At 44.4% G+C, this 14480-nt stretch overlaps 1 protein-coding gene across 7 annotated transcripts in view; it reads right to left on the reverse strand.

Annotated features, from left to right (window-relative positions):
* LOC111979263 (microtubule-associated protein 4) overlaps positions 1 to 14480 on the reverse strand; it is a 47454-nt gene that overhangs the window by 2929 nt on the left and 30045 nt on the right. For 4 of the 7 annotated variants that reach the window (XM_024009680.3, XM_024009682.3, XM_024009681.3 and 1 more), the window contains exons 6-11: positions 4148 to 4548; positions 3616 to 3825; positions 3114 to 3246; positions 2875 to 2937; positions 1967 to 2211; positions 938 to 982 (exon numbers count right to left, since the gene is read on the reverse strand). In XM_024009680.3, the coding sequence (XP_023865448.1) occupies positions 938 to 982; positions 1967 to 2211; positions 2875 to 2937; positions 3114 to 3246; positions 3616 to 3825; positions 4148 to 4548 (1097 nt within the window). Of the gene's footprint in view, positions 1 to 937; positions 983 to 1966; positions 2212 to 2874; positions 2938 to 3113; positions 3247 to 3615; positions 3826 to 4147; positions 4549 to 11603; positions 12890 to 14480 lie in introns of those variants that run through there. The other 3 variants (XM_024009685.2, XM_024009683.3, XM_024009684.3) reach the window with 3 other exon arrangements.

Consider the following 14480-nt stretch of genomic DNA (forward strand, 5'->3'; position numbering starts at 1 on the left):
AGTCACCCTCTAAAACACACGGCCACAGCCAAGGTCTGTTAGTTCTCACTGCCTGTTCACACTCCCTCCAGTTCATATATCACTGAACTCAACTCACAGGTGTTGGACAACCAATGGCTACATTACTCTGCTATATCACTTGGCTTATGAGTGCTGGAGCTTGTTTCTGTATTGCTTATCTTGCACATTTTTTAGGCCCAACAGTTTAYCCACCTGCATTGAAAGAATAGTAAGCATAACYTTTTCACTGCGACCGGTGATCAGTTTWCCAACCTATTTTTGTACCACTACATCACTGATTCAAATCCTTAATTGAATCATACAAGACTAACATGACTGTATAAAGGTTAAGGCTAAACTACGAAGTAAACCCAAATGAACATTAACAGTGGTATTGGTTGCACTACGAACTCAAAAGCCATCCAGGGCCTCTCAAATACTCAAGCTCGGGGCTCTTCTAAATGTACCAGGTGCATGGGAGAACCAGCGAAGGACAACGGTCCCTGTGGTGTTCTGTTATTTCATGATGAGAACGTTTCTGTGCCAAACAAATGGGATGGGTAGTTCCATGGTTGTAGAGGTCAGGTGAATGATGGCAAGGTCCTGTCTGTCTCTTTTTCTGTCTGTCTGTCAGTTAAGCTGTGCATTTCAGGGGATACAGACWCTTGTCATACACTGTCCACAACCATTCCACATTTTATACAGGAAAGCAACAGGTTTTCATGAATAAGAAGAAAAGGTGAGAATGTGCATGAGTGAGTGTGTTAGAGTGTGACGTGTCTCTATTTATGTGTTTGTGTGTGTACAGGTAGGTTCAAATAGTCAGTGGACAAAAATATCCACTTATGTCATTTCCTTCAGTGTGATATCAGAGGAGAGAGAGTGGTTAGGCACACGGGTGAGAATGAAAGAGGGGTGTGTGATGATAGGGACTCACTTTGCCCGGGCCGTCTTTGGATTGGGAAGCCCCCGCCGAGGAGACCTGAGGGGAGACAACCACCCCTGGGTCAATACCAGGAGACAAGGCTGCCCTGGGCCCTGGGTCAGTACCACCAGTCAGGGCACAGGAGAGTGTGGTGGTGGGTGTATGGATGGAGGGAAGTGTTCTGCTTTCAGCTACACCACCTGTCTGTGTCACTGACGAGTTTCAAACCCAGGTCTCCTGCATGCCAGAAGAGTGCTTAGGCTCGCTAAACCAAAGCCTAGACATTGGCTCAGGGAGCCAATTCAACTCTTCAGTTCTCAGGCAAGATTAGTGGAAGTGTGTGCAGGGTTGGTACTGAAACTMGTTTTTTTAGATAGTTTTTCTAGGGAGTCTCCCTTATGCTTACATCACTGTGACAGGCAACCTTTTTGATGGATGGACACTGTCACAACCAATGCCATATGTAAAGACTGGACATGACGGCTATTTTCCAAGATGATCATCTGTATGAAAGGATTCCTCTTTTCAGAGTGATCTTTATGAATACAGGTGACAGCACCTTGTATCGGTCAAATGAGTGACGGCGGCTGTCAGTTGTAACGTAGAGAGACGAGAGAGAGAAAATAGAGAAAATAAAAAAGTTACAGAGAGGAAAAGGGGAGAGAACAGAAAGAGAACTACAGAAAGAAAAAGAAAAGTAGAATTAGACAGATAGTTTGCTTGACATATTTTCTATAGGGTTAGCATGCATTGTGCCACTATTCAGTTGAGGAGGCCAATAAAGGTGGCAATGACTAATGAGATGGTATATGGTCTTGTTATATGGTAGCAGTGGAGAGGTGAGGAGGTTTTAATAATATGGAATTTGTATGATCATTTGCTTGTGAGAAAACCCCTGCTATGAATGGCATTAGTTGGCAGCATTGAAAGCACTTTAAATATGCTAATACAAAAATGTCTATGTCTCATGTCGGTCTTCTTAAATAGACCCATCTCCACAAGCTTCCATGTACAGTACATCTCTATCCCTGGTTACCGCACCTTGCCGCCRGTAGGCTGGTACTTCATGTTGTCTGTGGAGCCGATCTTGGAGCGCACATTCTTTAGGTCTGGCAGGGGTGCGTTGATAGGTCTGGGAGTCCTAGGWGCTCTGGGTACAGGTGGCTTCCTCTCCATAGCGGTCTGCTTGGGCACTGGGGGTTTGGTGATGCGTCGGCGAAGCTGCTCCCCGTTGGTGGCAGGAGTGCTCGGAGCAGTGGCGGAGGTGCGAGGCACCCTGGGCTTGACTGGGGCAGAGAGAGCGAAAGGACATGAGGAACCATAGAACAGTACCCTCTAATGGCTGGAGCTGAGCTGATCGCGCACAACACTAACAATGATTTACTAGGAAACAATGGGCTGGAAGCTAACAAGTCCACAGGGAAGTATGAGGAACCACACTACTACTACCTACATACAGTAGATACAGTGGTCTCTGGTAGTTGGTTTTACAAGGCTGGGTCACCAGCCCCTGATTTGATGACTAATGAACATCTCAGAGGAGGAAACGACAGGATTGAGGGTTCAGTCAGTGTTTTCATTAACTGGAGCTACTGTGGAGACACAGGCAGCCCAATTCTGATCTTTTTTTTCACTAATTGGTCTTTTGGATAATCAGGTCAGCTCTGAAAAAGTTCTGATGTGAAAAGATCTGATGTGATTGGTCAATTCAATTACTGAAAAAAAAAAGATCAGTAAACGCAGCCTAAGTTTCTGTTTCCCTCTGCATCCCTGTCTGTCTCTTAGCCACACATATCCACTGTGTTTGTCTCTCTGTGTAGTCATAATGACACTGTCAGGAGAGATTAAAACAGGATATCTGTCCTAACAATTTCAAAGAATACATTAAACTCCAGGGTGTTTTAGTTGTATACTGAGATACTTAGATTGTGTAGGTTGGTTGTTGTTACTTGGTGTTGTCTTCAGCGTACTAGGCTTCTTCACATCACTTGGCTTGATATCAGTCTTGGGAACTGTAGGGTAGAGGACATAACCAAGCTCACCTTACATGATTTAGACTTGTGAACAATGTATTGATCTGGGGATGACCAATGAATTCTGACTTTGGGTTTTTGAATATCACCATCATCAAGAGTAAAGTACCTTAAAGAATGTAAGTTTGCACGGTACAGTTAGAGTTAGTGCTCACCAGTGTTGCGGCGCAGAGAGGGGGCACTAGCAGAGGGGCGTGGCCCAGCAGGTTTAGTAGTGGCGGTTGTAGAGGAACCGTTCTTATTTGCTGTGCCGTTGGCCTTTGGCACAGGGGGACCGTTTTCCGGAGTCTGAGTAAGCAAACAGGAAATCAGAGAACGGTTGGTGTGGAAGAGAGCGCTGGACTAAAAGGAAAGTGATTAGGAAATGAGGGGAGCAAAGATTGGAAACAGAAATGAGATATTGAAATGTACAGTATGCTGGGGTTTTCAGGGAGGTGATAGACAAGATTCAGTTTGTAGGACTACCCTAAATGGTGAAGAGACTGGACAGATGTCATAGTGCAGGGAGTTGGTGGTCCACAAACTATGAGTGAGAGTCAGTAGGTGGGCACTGGACAGTTATACGGCAGAACCAAACAAACGGGAGGGGGACAAGGTGCCAACCACAAAAGGGGRGGCCAGTGAGAAGACACCAGAGGAAAGTGGGAGGGAACTCACCATGGACTTGGTGACTTTAGGGGTTTGACTGGCAGCGGGCGTTGGCTGCTTGGTGCAAGCAGTGGGAGTGGTTGCCTTGGTAACAGGACTTTTTTTATTGGCAGAGCTTGAGGTGGGGGAGGAACGTTTTGGGGGGCCAGCTGCGTCCCCAGTGGACAAAGAGGTGGGCCGTGTTTTGGCAGAGTTTGGTTTGGTTGACCCAACAGCAGGCTGTACAACAACGTCACACGATAAAGGAGAAAAGAAACAAACCAAAAGCATAGAACAGAGGACAGGCAGGATAGTAAAGCAGCAGAAGCAGCATTCACTAACACCAAATCATAATCAAACCAAGAGCATCAGCAGAGCAAATTGGCAGTGACGAATTGCACATAAGCATGTGCATACAAACACACACAGACACACGCACACGCATACACACACACACACACACACACACACACACACACACACTAGAGATGGCAGTGACAGTTGCAGAAGCAGCTTGCACTGATATGAATGGTAACATTGTGCCAGCCTTTCCCTGACCTACCTTGGCCTTACTGTCTGGGCTGGTGAGGTCCTGCTTGCTTCCGTTGGTTGTTGGGGACTTTGCAGTACCTTTCCCAGCCTTTTCGTTATTTTCAGCTTTGACCATCTTGTCAGTTTTCTCCCCATTTTCTTTCTTCTCCATCTTCTCATCTTTGTTTGTCTTCTCTGGCTTGTCCACTTTTTCATTTGTATAATTCTTCTCCGTCTTATGGAACTTCTCTTCATCTTTGAGAATCTTGTCAGATTTTGAGGTCTTGTCGGCATTGTCGACTTTCTTAAATTCATCTTCTTTCTCTTTCTTCTCCATCTTGTCACACTTCTCCGTCTTCTCAAATATGTTCAAGTTATCTGTCTTCGGGAAGAAATCTGCCTTCTCTTGTTTGTCCTTATTCTCTGCTTTCACTGTAGAGCAACAAAAACAGATACATATTTAGCAAACCTGCAATACTGTATGTAATATAAAAATACCAGAATTACTCTACGGATCAAATACAGGTAGAGAAACATTTCATAGTGCCAGACGCGCTTTCAGCCATGAGAGCGATCATATCTTATAGTGTGTTATTAACCTAACCACAGATTCAGACTGGCTTTAGCTTGAAAATCGAGCTACAACAATGCATCCTAAGAATGCCACCTAAGAATACCACCACCGTATATGGTCAACAGGACTTTGTACATGTTGCGGCTGTTCAAATAGGCAACTAAATGTCAATCCTCTAAAATCCTCCTGATTGATCGGCACAAAATACAAGCGTTCCGAATACTGCTGTCATATTTTACTCATATGATGATAATCTATCAGTTATAATATTTTGTACTACACCCCAGAGCAACTCATTGGTGTGGAAATAAGAGTGAGTTAACTACAGTGACCAGTCATGGCATGGTGGTGTGTAGTCTAGGCAGGGCTACAGAAAGTCAGGGCCAAGCCCAGGGCCGAGCAGGGCAGACAGAACAGCACATTGTTGGCATCGGCTCCTTATGTAAACCATCCTCAGTGACCTCTACAGAGAGAGAGGGTATGTCTGTTATGGCACCCTATTCCCTATGTAATTCACTACTTTTGACTAAGGCCCATAGTTTTCCTCTCTCAGGCTGTATCCCAGGGTACCATTTGCGATACAACCCGAGCGAGAAAAACCAACTTGTTAAATGGATTAGGAAATGTGGGACAGATTAAGTTGGGTCAAAAGATGACCCATTGACGTAATGACTGAATCCGCTTTTCAAAGAAAATTCTGACCAATTAGTTGACTAGAGCATCAAAATGTAAAAATACAGCGAGTGCAAATGGATTGTAAGTTTACGGTAGATAGATACCAGTTCAATGCGTCAGACAAGATCATGGATTTGCCACAATGGTACTAAACCATGAGCCAATCGAAAAATGGATCAAATGATTGAGTACAGTATACAGGACTGGCCTTGTTGTGCCCATGGTTGGCTTTAGGAGCCCTGGTTCCAGTAACTGTCATACACTATAGACCAAGCGTAGGCAACTAGATTCAGCCGAGGGCCAATTTTCATCAGAGCAGAGGGTCTAGGGGCCCATAGTTATAATCATTTGTACACAACAAATTGACTACAACTAAGCCCMAAAAAGATTGTAAAAAATAACAAATTTCATACCTTGGTTACATACGTCTCTTTTTTATTGGTGGGAATTATTTATATGTTTATTTATTTATTATTTATATATTATAATTATTTGTTTGAAAGAGATTTCCTGAATTAAACTCATTCTTAGCAGAATTTCTGGTGATTTTACATTTAAATATACACCCCAGAGCAAATACACACCCCAGAGCAACTATATATATATACAGTACTAGTCAAAAGTTTGGACACACCTACTCATTCAAGGGTTTTTCTTTATTTTTACTATTTTCGACAAAATATGAAATAACACATATAGAATCATGTAGTAACCAAAAAAGTGTTTAAAAAATCTAATATATTTTATATTTTGAGATTCTTCAACGTAGCCATCCTTTGCCTTGATGACAGCTTTGCACACTCTTTGCATTCTTTCAGCCAGCTTCACCTGGAATGCTTTTCCAACCGTCTTGAAGGCGTTCCCACATATGCTGAGCACCTGTTGGTTGCTTTTCCTTAACTCTGCGGTCCAACTCATCCCAAACCATCTCAATTGTGTTGAGGAGGGGTGATTGTGGCGGCCAGGTCATCTGATGCAGCACTCCATCACTCTCCTTCTTGGTCAAATAGCCCTTACACAGCCTGGAGGTGTGTTGGGTCATTGTCCGGTTGAAAAATAAATTATAGTCCTACTAAGCGCAAACCAGATGGGATGGCGTATCGCTGCAGAATGCTATCGTAGCCATGCTGGTTAAGTGTGCCTTGAATTCTAAATGAATCACTGACAGTGTCACCAGCAAAGCACCCCCACACCATCACACCTCCCTCTCCATGCTTCACGGTGGGAACCACGCATGTGGAAATCATCCGTTCACCTATTCTGCGTCTCACAAAGCCACGGTGGATGGAACCAAAAATCTCTAATTTGGACTCATCAGACCAAAGGACAGATTTCCACCGGCCTAATGTACATTGCTCGTGTTTCATGGCCCAAGCAAGTCTCTTCTTCTTACGGGTGTCCTTTAACAGTGGTTTCTTTGCAGCAATTCGACCATGAAGGCCTGATTCATGCAGTCTCCTCTAAACAGTTGATGTTAAGATGTGTCTTACTTGAACTCTGAAGAATTTATTTAGGCTGCAATTTCTGAGGCTGGTAACTCTAATGAACTTATCCTCTGCAGCAGGGGTAACTCTGGGTCTTCCATTCCTGTGGCGGTCCTCATGAGAGCCAGTTTCATCATAGCGCTTGATGGTTTTTTTCAACTGCACTTGAAGAAACTTTCAAAGTTCTTGACATTTTCTGAATTGACTGACATTCATGTAATTTCTCTTTGCATATTTGAGCTGTTCTTGCCATAATAAGGACTTGATCTTTTACCAAATAGGGCTATCTTCTGTATACCACCACTACCTTGTCACAACACAACTGATTGGCTCAAACACATTAAGAAGGAAAGAAATTCCACAAATGTACTTTTAACAATGCACACCTGTTAATTGAAATGCATTCCAGTTGACTACCTCATGAAGCTGGTTGAGAGAATGCCAAGAGTGTGCAAAGCTGTCATCAAGGCAAAGGGTGGCTACTTTGAAGAACCTCAAATATAAAAATATATTTTGATTTGTTTAATACTTTTTTGGTTACTACATGATTCCTTATGTGTTATTTCATAGTTTTGATGTCTTCACTATTATTCTACAATGTAGAAAATAGTAAAAATAAAGAAAAACCTTGGAATGAGTAGGTGTGACCAAACTTTTGACTGGTACTGTATATACACTACTGTTCAAAAGTTTGGGGTCACTTAGAAATTTCCTTGTGTTTGAAAGAAAAGCAAATTTTTTGTCCTTTAAAATAACATMAAATTGATCAGAAATACAGTGTAGACATTGTTAATGTTGTAAATGACTATTGTAGCTGGAAACGGCAGATTTTTTATGGAATATCTACATAGGCATACAGAGGCTCATTATTAGCAACCATCACTCCTGTGTTCCAATGGCACGTTATGTTAGCTAATCCAAGTTAATAATTTTAAAAGGCTAACTGATCATCAGAAAACCCTTTTGCAATTATGTTAGCACAGCTGAAAACTGTCATCCTAATTAAAGAAGCAATAAAACTGACCTTATTTAGACTAGTTGAGTATCTGGGGCATCAGCATTTGTAGGTTCGATTACAGGCTCAAAATGGCCATAAACAAAGAACTTTCTTCTGAAACTCCTCAGTCTATTCTCATCAGTCTATTCTTGAAGGCTATTCCATGCGAGAAATTGCCAAGAAACTGAAGATCTCGTACAACGTTGTGTACTACTCCCTTCACAGAACAGCACAAACTGTCTCTAACCAGAAAAGAAAGAGGAGTGGGAGGCCCTGGTGCACAACTGAGCAAGAGGACAAGTACATTAGAGTGTTTAGTTTGAGAAACAGATGCCTCACAAGTCCTCAACTGGCAGCTTCCTTAAATAGTACCCGCAAAACACCCGTCTCAACGTCAACAGTGAAGAGGCAACTCCGGGATGCTGGCCTTCAAGGCAGAGTTCCTCTGTCCAGTGTCTGTGTTCTTTTGCCAATATTTTTATTGGCCAGTCTGAGATATGGCTTTTTCTCTGCCTAGAAGGGCTCTGTGCAGGGCTCCTTTGCAGGCCAGTCAAGTTCTTCCACACCGATCTTGACAAACAATTTCTGTATGGGCCTTGCTTTGTGCATGGGGGCACTGTCATGCTGAAACAGTAAAGGGCCTTTTCCCAAACTATTGCCACAAAATTGAAAGCACAGAATCGTTTAGAATGTGCACAGAATCGGCTAGAATGTCATTGTACGCTGTAGCATTAAGATTTCCCTTCACTGGAACTAAGTGGCCTAGCCCGAACCATGAAAAACCGGCCAAGACCATTATTCCTCTTCCACCAAACTTTACAGTTGGCACTATGCATTGGGGCTGGTAGCGTTCTCCTGGCATCCGCCAATCCCAGATTCATCCGTCGGACTGCCAGATGGTGAAGCGTGATTCTTCACTCCAGAGAACAAGCTTCCACTGCTCCAGAGTCCAATGGCGGTGAGCTTCGCACCTCTCCAGCCAACGCTTGGCATTGATCTTAGTCTTGACAAACCGTTCTTGTGCTGATGCTGCTTCCAGAAGCAGTTTGGAACTCTGTAGTGAGTGTTGCCGACGAGGACAGACTATTTTTACGCTGTACGACCTTCAGCACTCGGCAGTCCCGTTCTGTGAGCCAACTGACTTATTGGGAAGGTGGCATCCTATGATGGTGCCATGTTGAAAGTGACTGATCTCTTCAGTAAGGCCATTCTACTCACAATGTTTGTATATGGAGATTGCATGACTGTGTGCTCAATTTTATACACCTATCAGCAATGGGTGTGGCTGAAATAGCCGAATCCACAAATTTTAAGAGGTGTCCACATACTTCTGCATATATATATATATATWTKTTTTTTACTACAAACTTCAGGGGACCAAAAGAGATCACTGCCTGTTGCTGACCTGTGCTATAGACTAATATAGAGCTGTTCTGTATGCCTGGCCAGTGGTGTAAACATACACTATAGACTCTAATATAGAGCTGTTCTCTTTGCCTGGCCAGTGGTGTAAACATAGACTATAGACTCTAATATAGAGCTGTTCTCTTTGCCTGGCCAGTGGTGTAAACATAGACTATAGACTAATATAGAGCTGTTCTATATGCCTGGCCAGTGGTGTAAACATACACTATAGACTAATATAGGACTGTTCTATATGCCTGGCCAGTGGTGTAAACATACGCTATAGACTAATATAGACTAATATAGAGCTGTTCTATATGCCTGGCCAGTGGTGTAAACATACACTATAGACTAATATAGAGCTGTTATGTATGCCTGGCCAGTGGTGTAAACATACACTATAGACTCTATAGACTAATATAGAGCTGTTATGTATGCCTGGCCAGTAGTGTAAACACATTGTCACATAGAGCATGACTAACACACAGGGACATGATGGTGCTCATGACATTTTACTGCAGGCGACCAGCATTACACACCAGACTCACGCACACATATACACGCATACACATGCATGCACACATCCACCCCCACACACATACAAACACATGCACACACACACACACACTACTGTATATGAAGTGATGATGCATATAGCTCATTTGCTAGAATTAGTAAATGTGTGCATATTATACAGGATGTCTTTGAAATGACCTTGCATTATATAAAAACACACAGCCACATAAGCAGAGGGATTATTTTCCCATGACTTTCATCCATGAGGTAGAAATGACCCTTGTTACAGCAGGAGGATGCTGCCAGCTATTTCTGCTTGCTCCCTACTGTCGCTAGTTGAAGGATGCAGATGTATCGTTGTCATGATGGTGTCTTTGTGAGATATATAGCGATAGGCTAGCTGAAGGTGAAAGAGAGCTCTAATACTGTGTGTACAAAACATTAAGAACATCTTCCTAATATCGAGTTGCTTTTGCCCTCAGAACAGTCTCAAGTTGTCAGGTTATGGACTCTACAAGGTGTCGAAAGGTTTCCACAGGGATGCTGGCTCATGTTGACTTCAATGCTTCCCACAGTTGTGTCAAGTTGACTGGATATTCTTTGGGTGGTGGACCATTCTTGATACACTTTGGAAACTGTTGAGCGTGAAAAACTCAGCAGTGTTGCAGTTTCGGACACAAACGGGTGCGCCTGGCACCTACTAACATACCCCGTTCAAAGGCACTTCAATATTTTGTCTTGCCCATTCACCCTCTGAATGGCACACATACACAATCCATGTCTCAATTGTCTCAAGGCTTAAAAATCGTTATTTAACCTATCTCCTCCMCTTCATCTACACTGGTTGAAGTGGATTTAACAAGTGACATCAATAAGAGATCACAGCTTTCACCTGGATTCACCTGGTCAGTCAGTCTATGTCATGGAAAGAGCATATGTTCCTAATGTTTTGTACACTCAGTATATAGTGCAAGCAAAATGGCCTCAGGCTCCAGACTGCCTGCTTGTCTAGTGTTATTGAATCTAAGTGTATATATGAAAAACACAGAGTAGTCATGCAATTTGAAAGCATTCCCAAGAGTCCCCAGTCCCCACATGGTGCCACCAGAAATGACTACTTTCTGTTTAAATGGATACCCAGAATCAATTTCAAATCCATCACACACCCTTCCTTTAGTGCTAGCCACTTGTTGGAGTGCCACTTGATGTGATGTATCACTGAACAACAGTCATCTGAAGAGATGGGAGTTTGAGATCGTAAATTAACCTCAGCATTTCAATAGACATTCATATTCAGAGGAACTTGACACACATACTATTAATTCTGTATAAAACCCCAGACCTCCTCAACGATGGTATTCTGCTGCCTGTGACATTTTGTCAAAGCAAAATGTTGATGGAGGGGAGACACAACAATGGATGTACACATTTCCTTTCAATTATTCTTTCTGAATTGTAAACCCTCCTGCTCCCTTAAAACCCTAAATTGTTTTAGAAGCACATCATCCTWGTACAAATATACCAAAAATCAGAACTTCTAGTTGTTGTTGTTTTTTTACATCCATTCTTCTTTTGGCTACTTCCATTATCTCTCTCAGCACTCCATCATAGTTAAAACAAACAGCCAGCCCAGACGAATACCACTGCCCACTGATCTATCTGGTCAGGGATCACAAATAAACTCCCAAATCTATGTACTTAAATCAGTGTACACCATTATATAGATAACCAATGAGAGATAGAGGAACCAGGTCTAAGGTGTATATGAGCAACATGTTATAACAGAGCTAGTCCAAACACCAAGAGGAATAGGCCTCAAATCATATCAGTCACCTACCCTCAATGGAGCTTTTGGTATTGATGCTGTTGAAGGTTTTTCCAGTGAGGGGAACCGGCAGTAGAACACTCTCACTCTGGCTCTGTGACATCCCATTACCAGTACCTTTCCTGGGGGGAGGGGAGTTGGGGGCCCTGACAGGGCTCAGTGGGGACAGAGGAGAGAGTGTGGGCGACACAGTCTTTCTCTCCTCCCCCACTGTCAGAGAGCGTTGCACAGCCGAGTGTGGAGACTTGGACCCCATAATGTTACTTCCAGGCGAGGGCAGGTCCACTAGTCCGCCAGGCTGCACTGGGTACTGGGAGAAGTCAAAGCTACCCGGCACAGACAGGTGGGAGCAGTCAGAAATGGCGCGCCTCACGGCTTTGTGTTGCTGCTCGGTCCCTCCTCCTCGAGGTAAAGTAGGCTCCGTGTCCTCATCACTGTCTTCAGAGAAGTTAGAGTAGTTGTCGTTGACAACACCAATGACACAGTAGTTGTCTGCAGGTGCAGGTGCAGAAGTCTGAACAGCAGGCTTAAGGCCTGTGTGGGGTGGCCCAGAGAAGGAGGGATTCCATACACAGTTGTCCACCTTTTGTGTGTTGGGGAACGGTGAGGCGTCATGCTGCACAGCAGGTGACACCCGCAGGGCTGCAGCTCCATTGGCCCTGTGTTCTTGTCCCGGGGTAGGGAAGAGTTTCCCAGGGCAGGCTGGAAAGGGCGAAGAGGAGACGGAATTTGTGGGGCTCTCCCAAGCACTTCCCAGACCCAAAGGTGCCCCGAGTCCAACACCCATCCTCCCTGGCACCTTGAGGTCAGACGACTCCACCTTGAACCCTGATCCAGATGAAGGTCCATCAAAGAGGCTTGACAGCTTGTCCTCGTCGGTTAGTCTGGGTGCCCCTGGGCTGCCCCCGAAACATTGTGGTCCCATCTGGTCCTGCTGCCGGTCCCAGCCCTGAGGGGCCTGATGAGGAGGCGCCATAGAGACAGAGGGCACCTTGCCCAGCTCAGTATACTCACAGCGCTGTCCACCTCCACCACTCTGCTGCTGCTGATTGGAGAGAGAAGACATCCTCACCTCTCTCTCTCTTCTCTCCGCTGCTTCTAGAATCTTCTAGATTCTTCTAGACAGCAAAATAAAGGAATCTTCCTTTGGCTGTAAGGAAGGTTGTTAATGTACTCTATCTGTGGTATTTGGTGTTTCTGTGAAGTACAGCCTATTTGTGTGCTGGTGTAGTAATTGTGTGTTTCTCTCTGTGTCTGTGCTCTGAACTGATCAGATGAAGCTGTGAGGCTGAACTGAATGCTGCTCCCTCTCCTCTCTCTCTCTCTCTCTCTCTCTCTCCCTCTCTCCATTTCTCCCCCTCTCTGACATCACAGCCCTAACAGAGCTTTGGTCACATGACTCCATGGAACATATCCCCATTCGCTAGAGCAGATTCTCAACTCATGCCTTCGAGCAGTAAGCTAAGTCACAAACACACAAACACACACACACACACAAACACACAAACGAACATCACTGACACACACACAAACTAATACACACACCCTCCCTTGGTGTCCTATAAACCACAGCTCTGACTCCTCATTGACAGGCAGCTTGGCATTACATTAGAAACACAGAAAAGAGAGAGAAAGAGAGCAGCTTTGGGGGATACAGGGCCAGTTTCCACTGCCATTCTACTTGAATGAATTTGTCTTCTCTATAACAGCATCCATTAGTGCTACACATCTCTTCCTGGTTCTGGTGGTATAAATTTGCTTTCAATGCTGTTCTGTCATCTCCAATTCTTCACTTAGTTCCATGCCCACTACTGTACCCACTGCCCCTCTCCTCCACCCTGCCTCCCTGCCCCCGTTAGGGGCCCTGGGTGTGCATCACTGCCCCTCTCCTCCACCCTGCCTCCCTGCCCCCCGTTAGGGGCCCTGGGTGTGCATCTCTGCCCCTCTCCTCCACCCTGCCTCCCTGCCCCCGTTAGGGGCCCTGGGTGTGCATCTCTGGCTCATGGCCCCGCCTGGAGCATTTGACTCTTTTGTTTATTGTGTTTGTTGTTTGTGGACTTGGTTGTGGACACTGTGTTCCTTCTGTCTGCTGTTGCCACATGCTGTGGGCTACTCTGTTAGGACGGTATTGAACGACTGGCCTCGGAAAGAGTGTGCCGACCTTCTTCACACCAACACCCTGTCCAAACGTTCACTCTAACATCCCTGGTTCAGTCCTGTACTAGACCCCTCCCTCTTCGCAATTGTCCTGGATGGCAGGCAAAAATAATTCAATCTCTGATGACATCCCTCCCTTCCACCCCCCTGCCACCATCCCACCTCCAGCTGCATGAGGAAAAACGAATTCAATATAAATGATTGAAGGTGACTTAATCCCCCCCAAAACAGTCCACCATTTACTGTAGGAGGGGATAGTCAAAGAGGGAATGCATTGTTCAAGGAGTACAGTACAGTGGGGTTGATATGGGGAAAATGCTGAACATATTGGAATCACACAGGACATTGTCAACTTCTGAGATCATGTGCCGCTAGCATAAGCGATATTATATTTCAATAATATCACATTTGAATTCACACTGCAAAATCATGATGGCAATTGTTTGAGTTGATCACATAAGATACTAATGCACTGATGCAACACTCCTCAGATAAGTATACAAATGCACTATACTGAAGCCTCACTGGTCAACATATTTCCAAAACAGCAGTGTTTTCTACAGCCCTACACACAATATTAGGGAAAAGTTGGACAACACACTGCAACACGTCTGTCTATGACAACAGTCAGCCTCATTCCCAAATCAGAGCCCTTGTCTCTGTTCATTACATCACTCTAATGGTCCTGTTTCTCATGAATAGACATTGTTATGCAAGACCCATGTCCAACAT

The sequence above is a fragment of the Salvelinus sp. IW2-2015 genome, linkage group LG19 (assembly GCF_002910315.2).
Source record: "Salvelinus sp. IW2-2015 linkage group LG19, ASM291031v2, whole genome shotgun sequence".
NCBI classification, from domain to species: Eukaryota; Metazoa; Chordata; class Actinopteri; order Salmoniformes; family Salmonidae; genus Salvelinus; species Salvelinus sp. IW2-2015.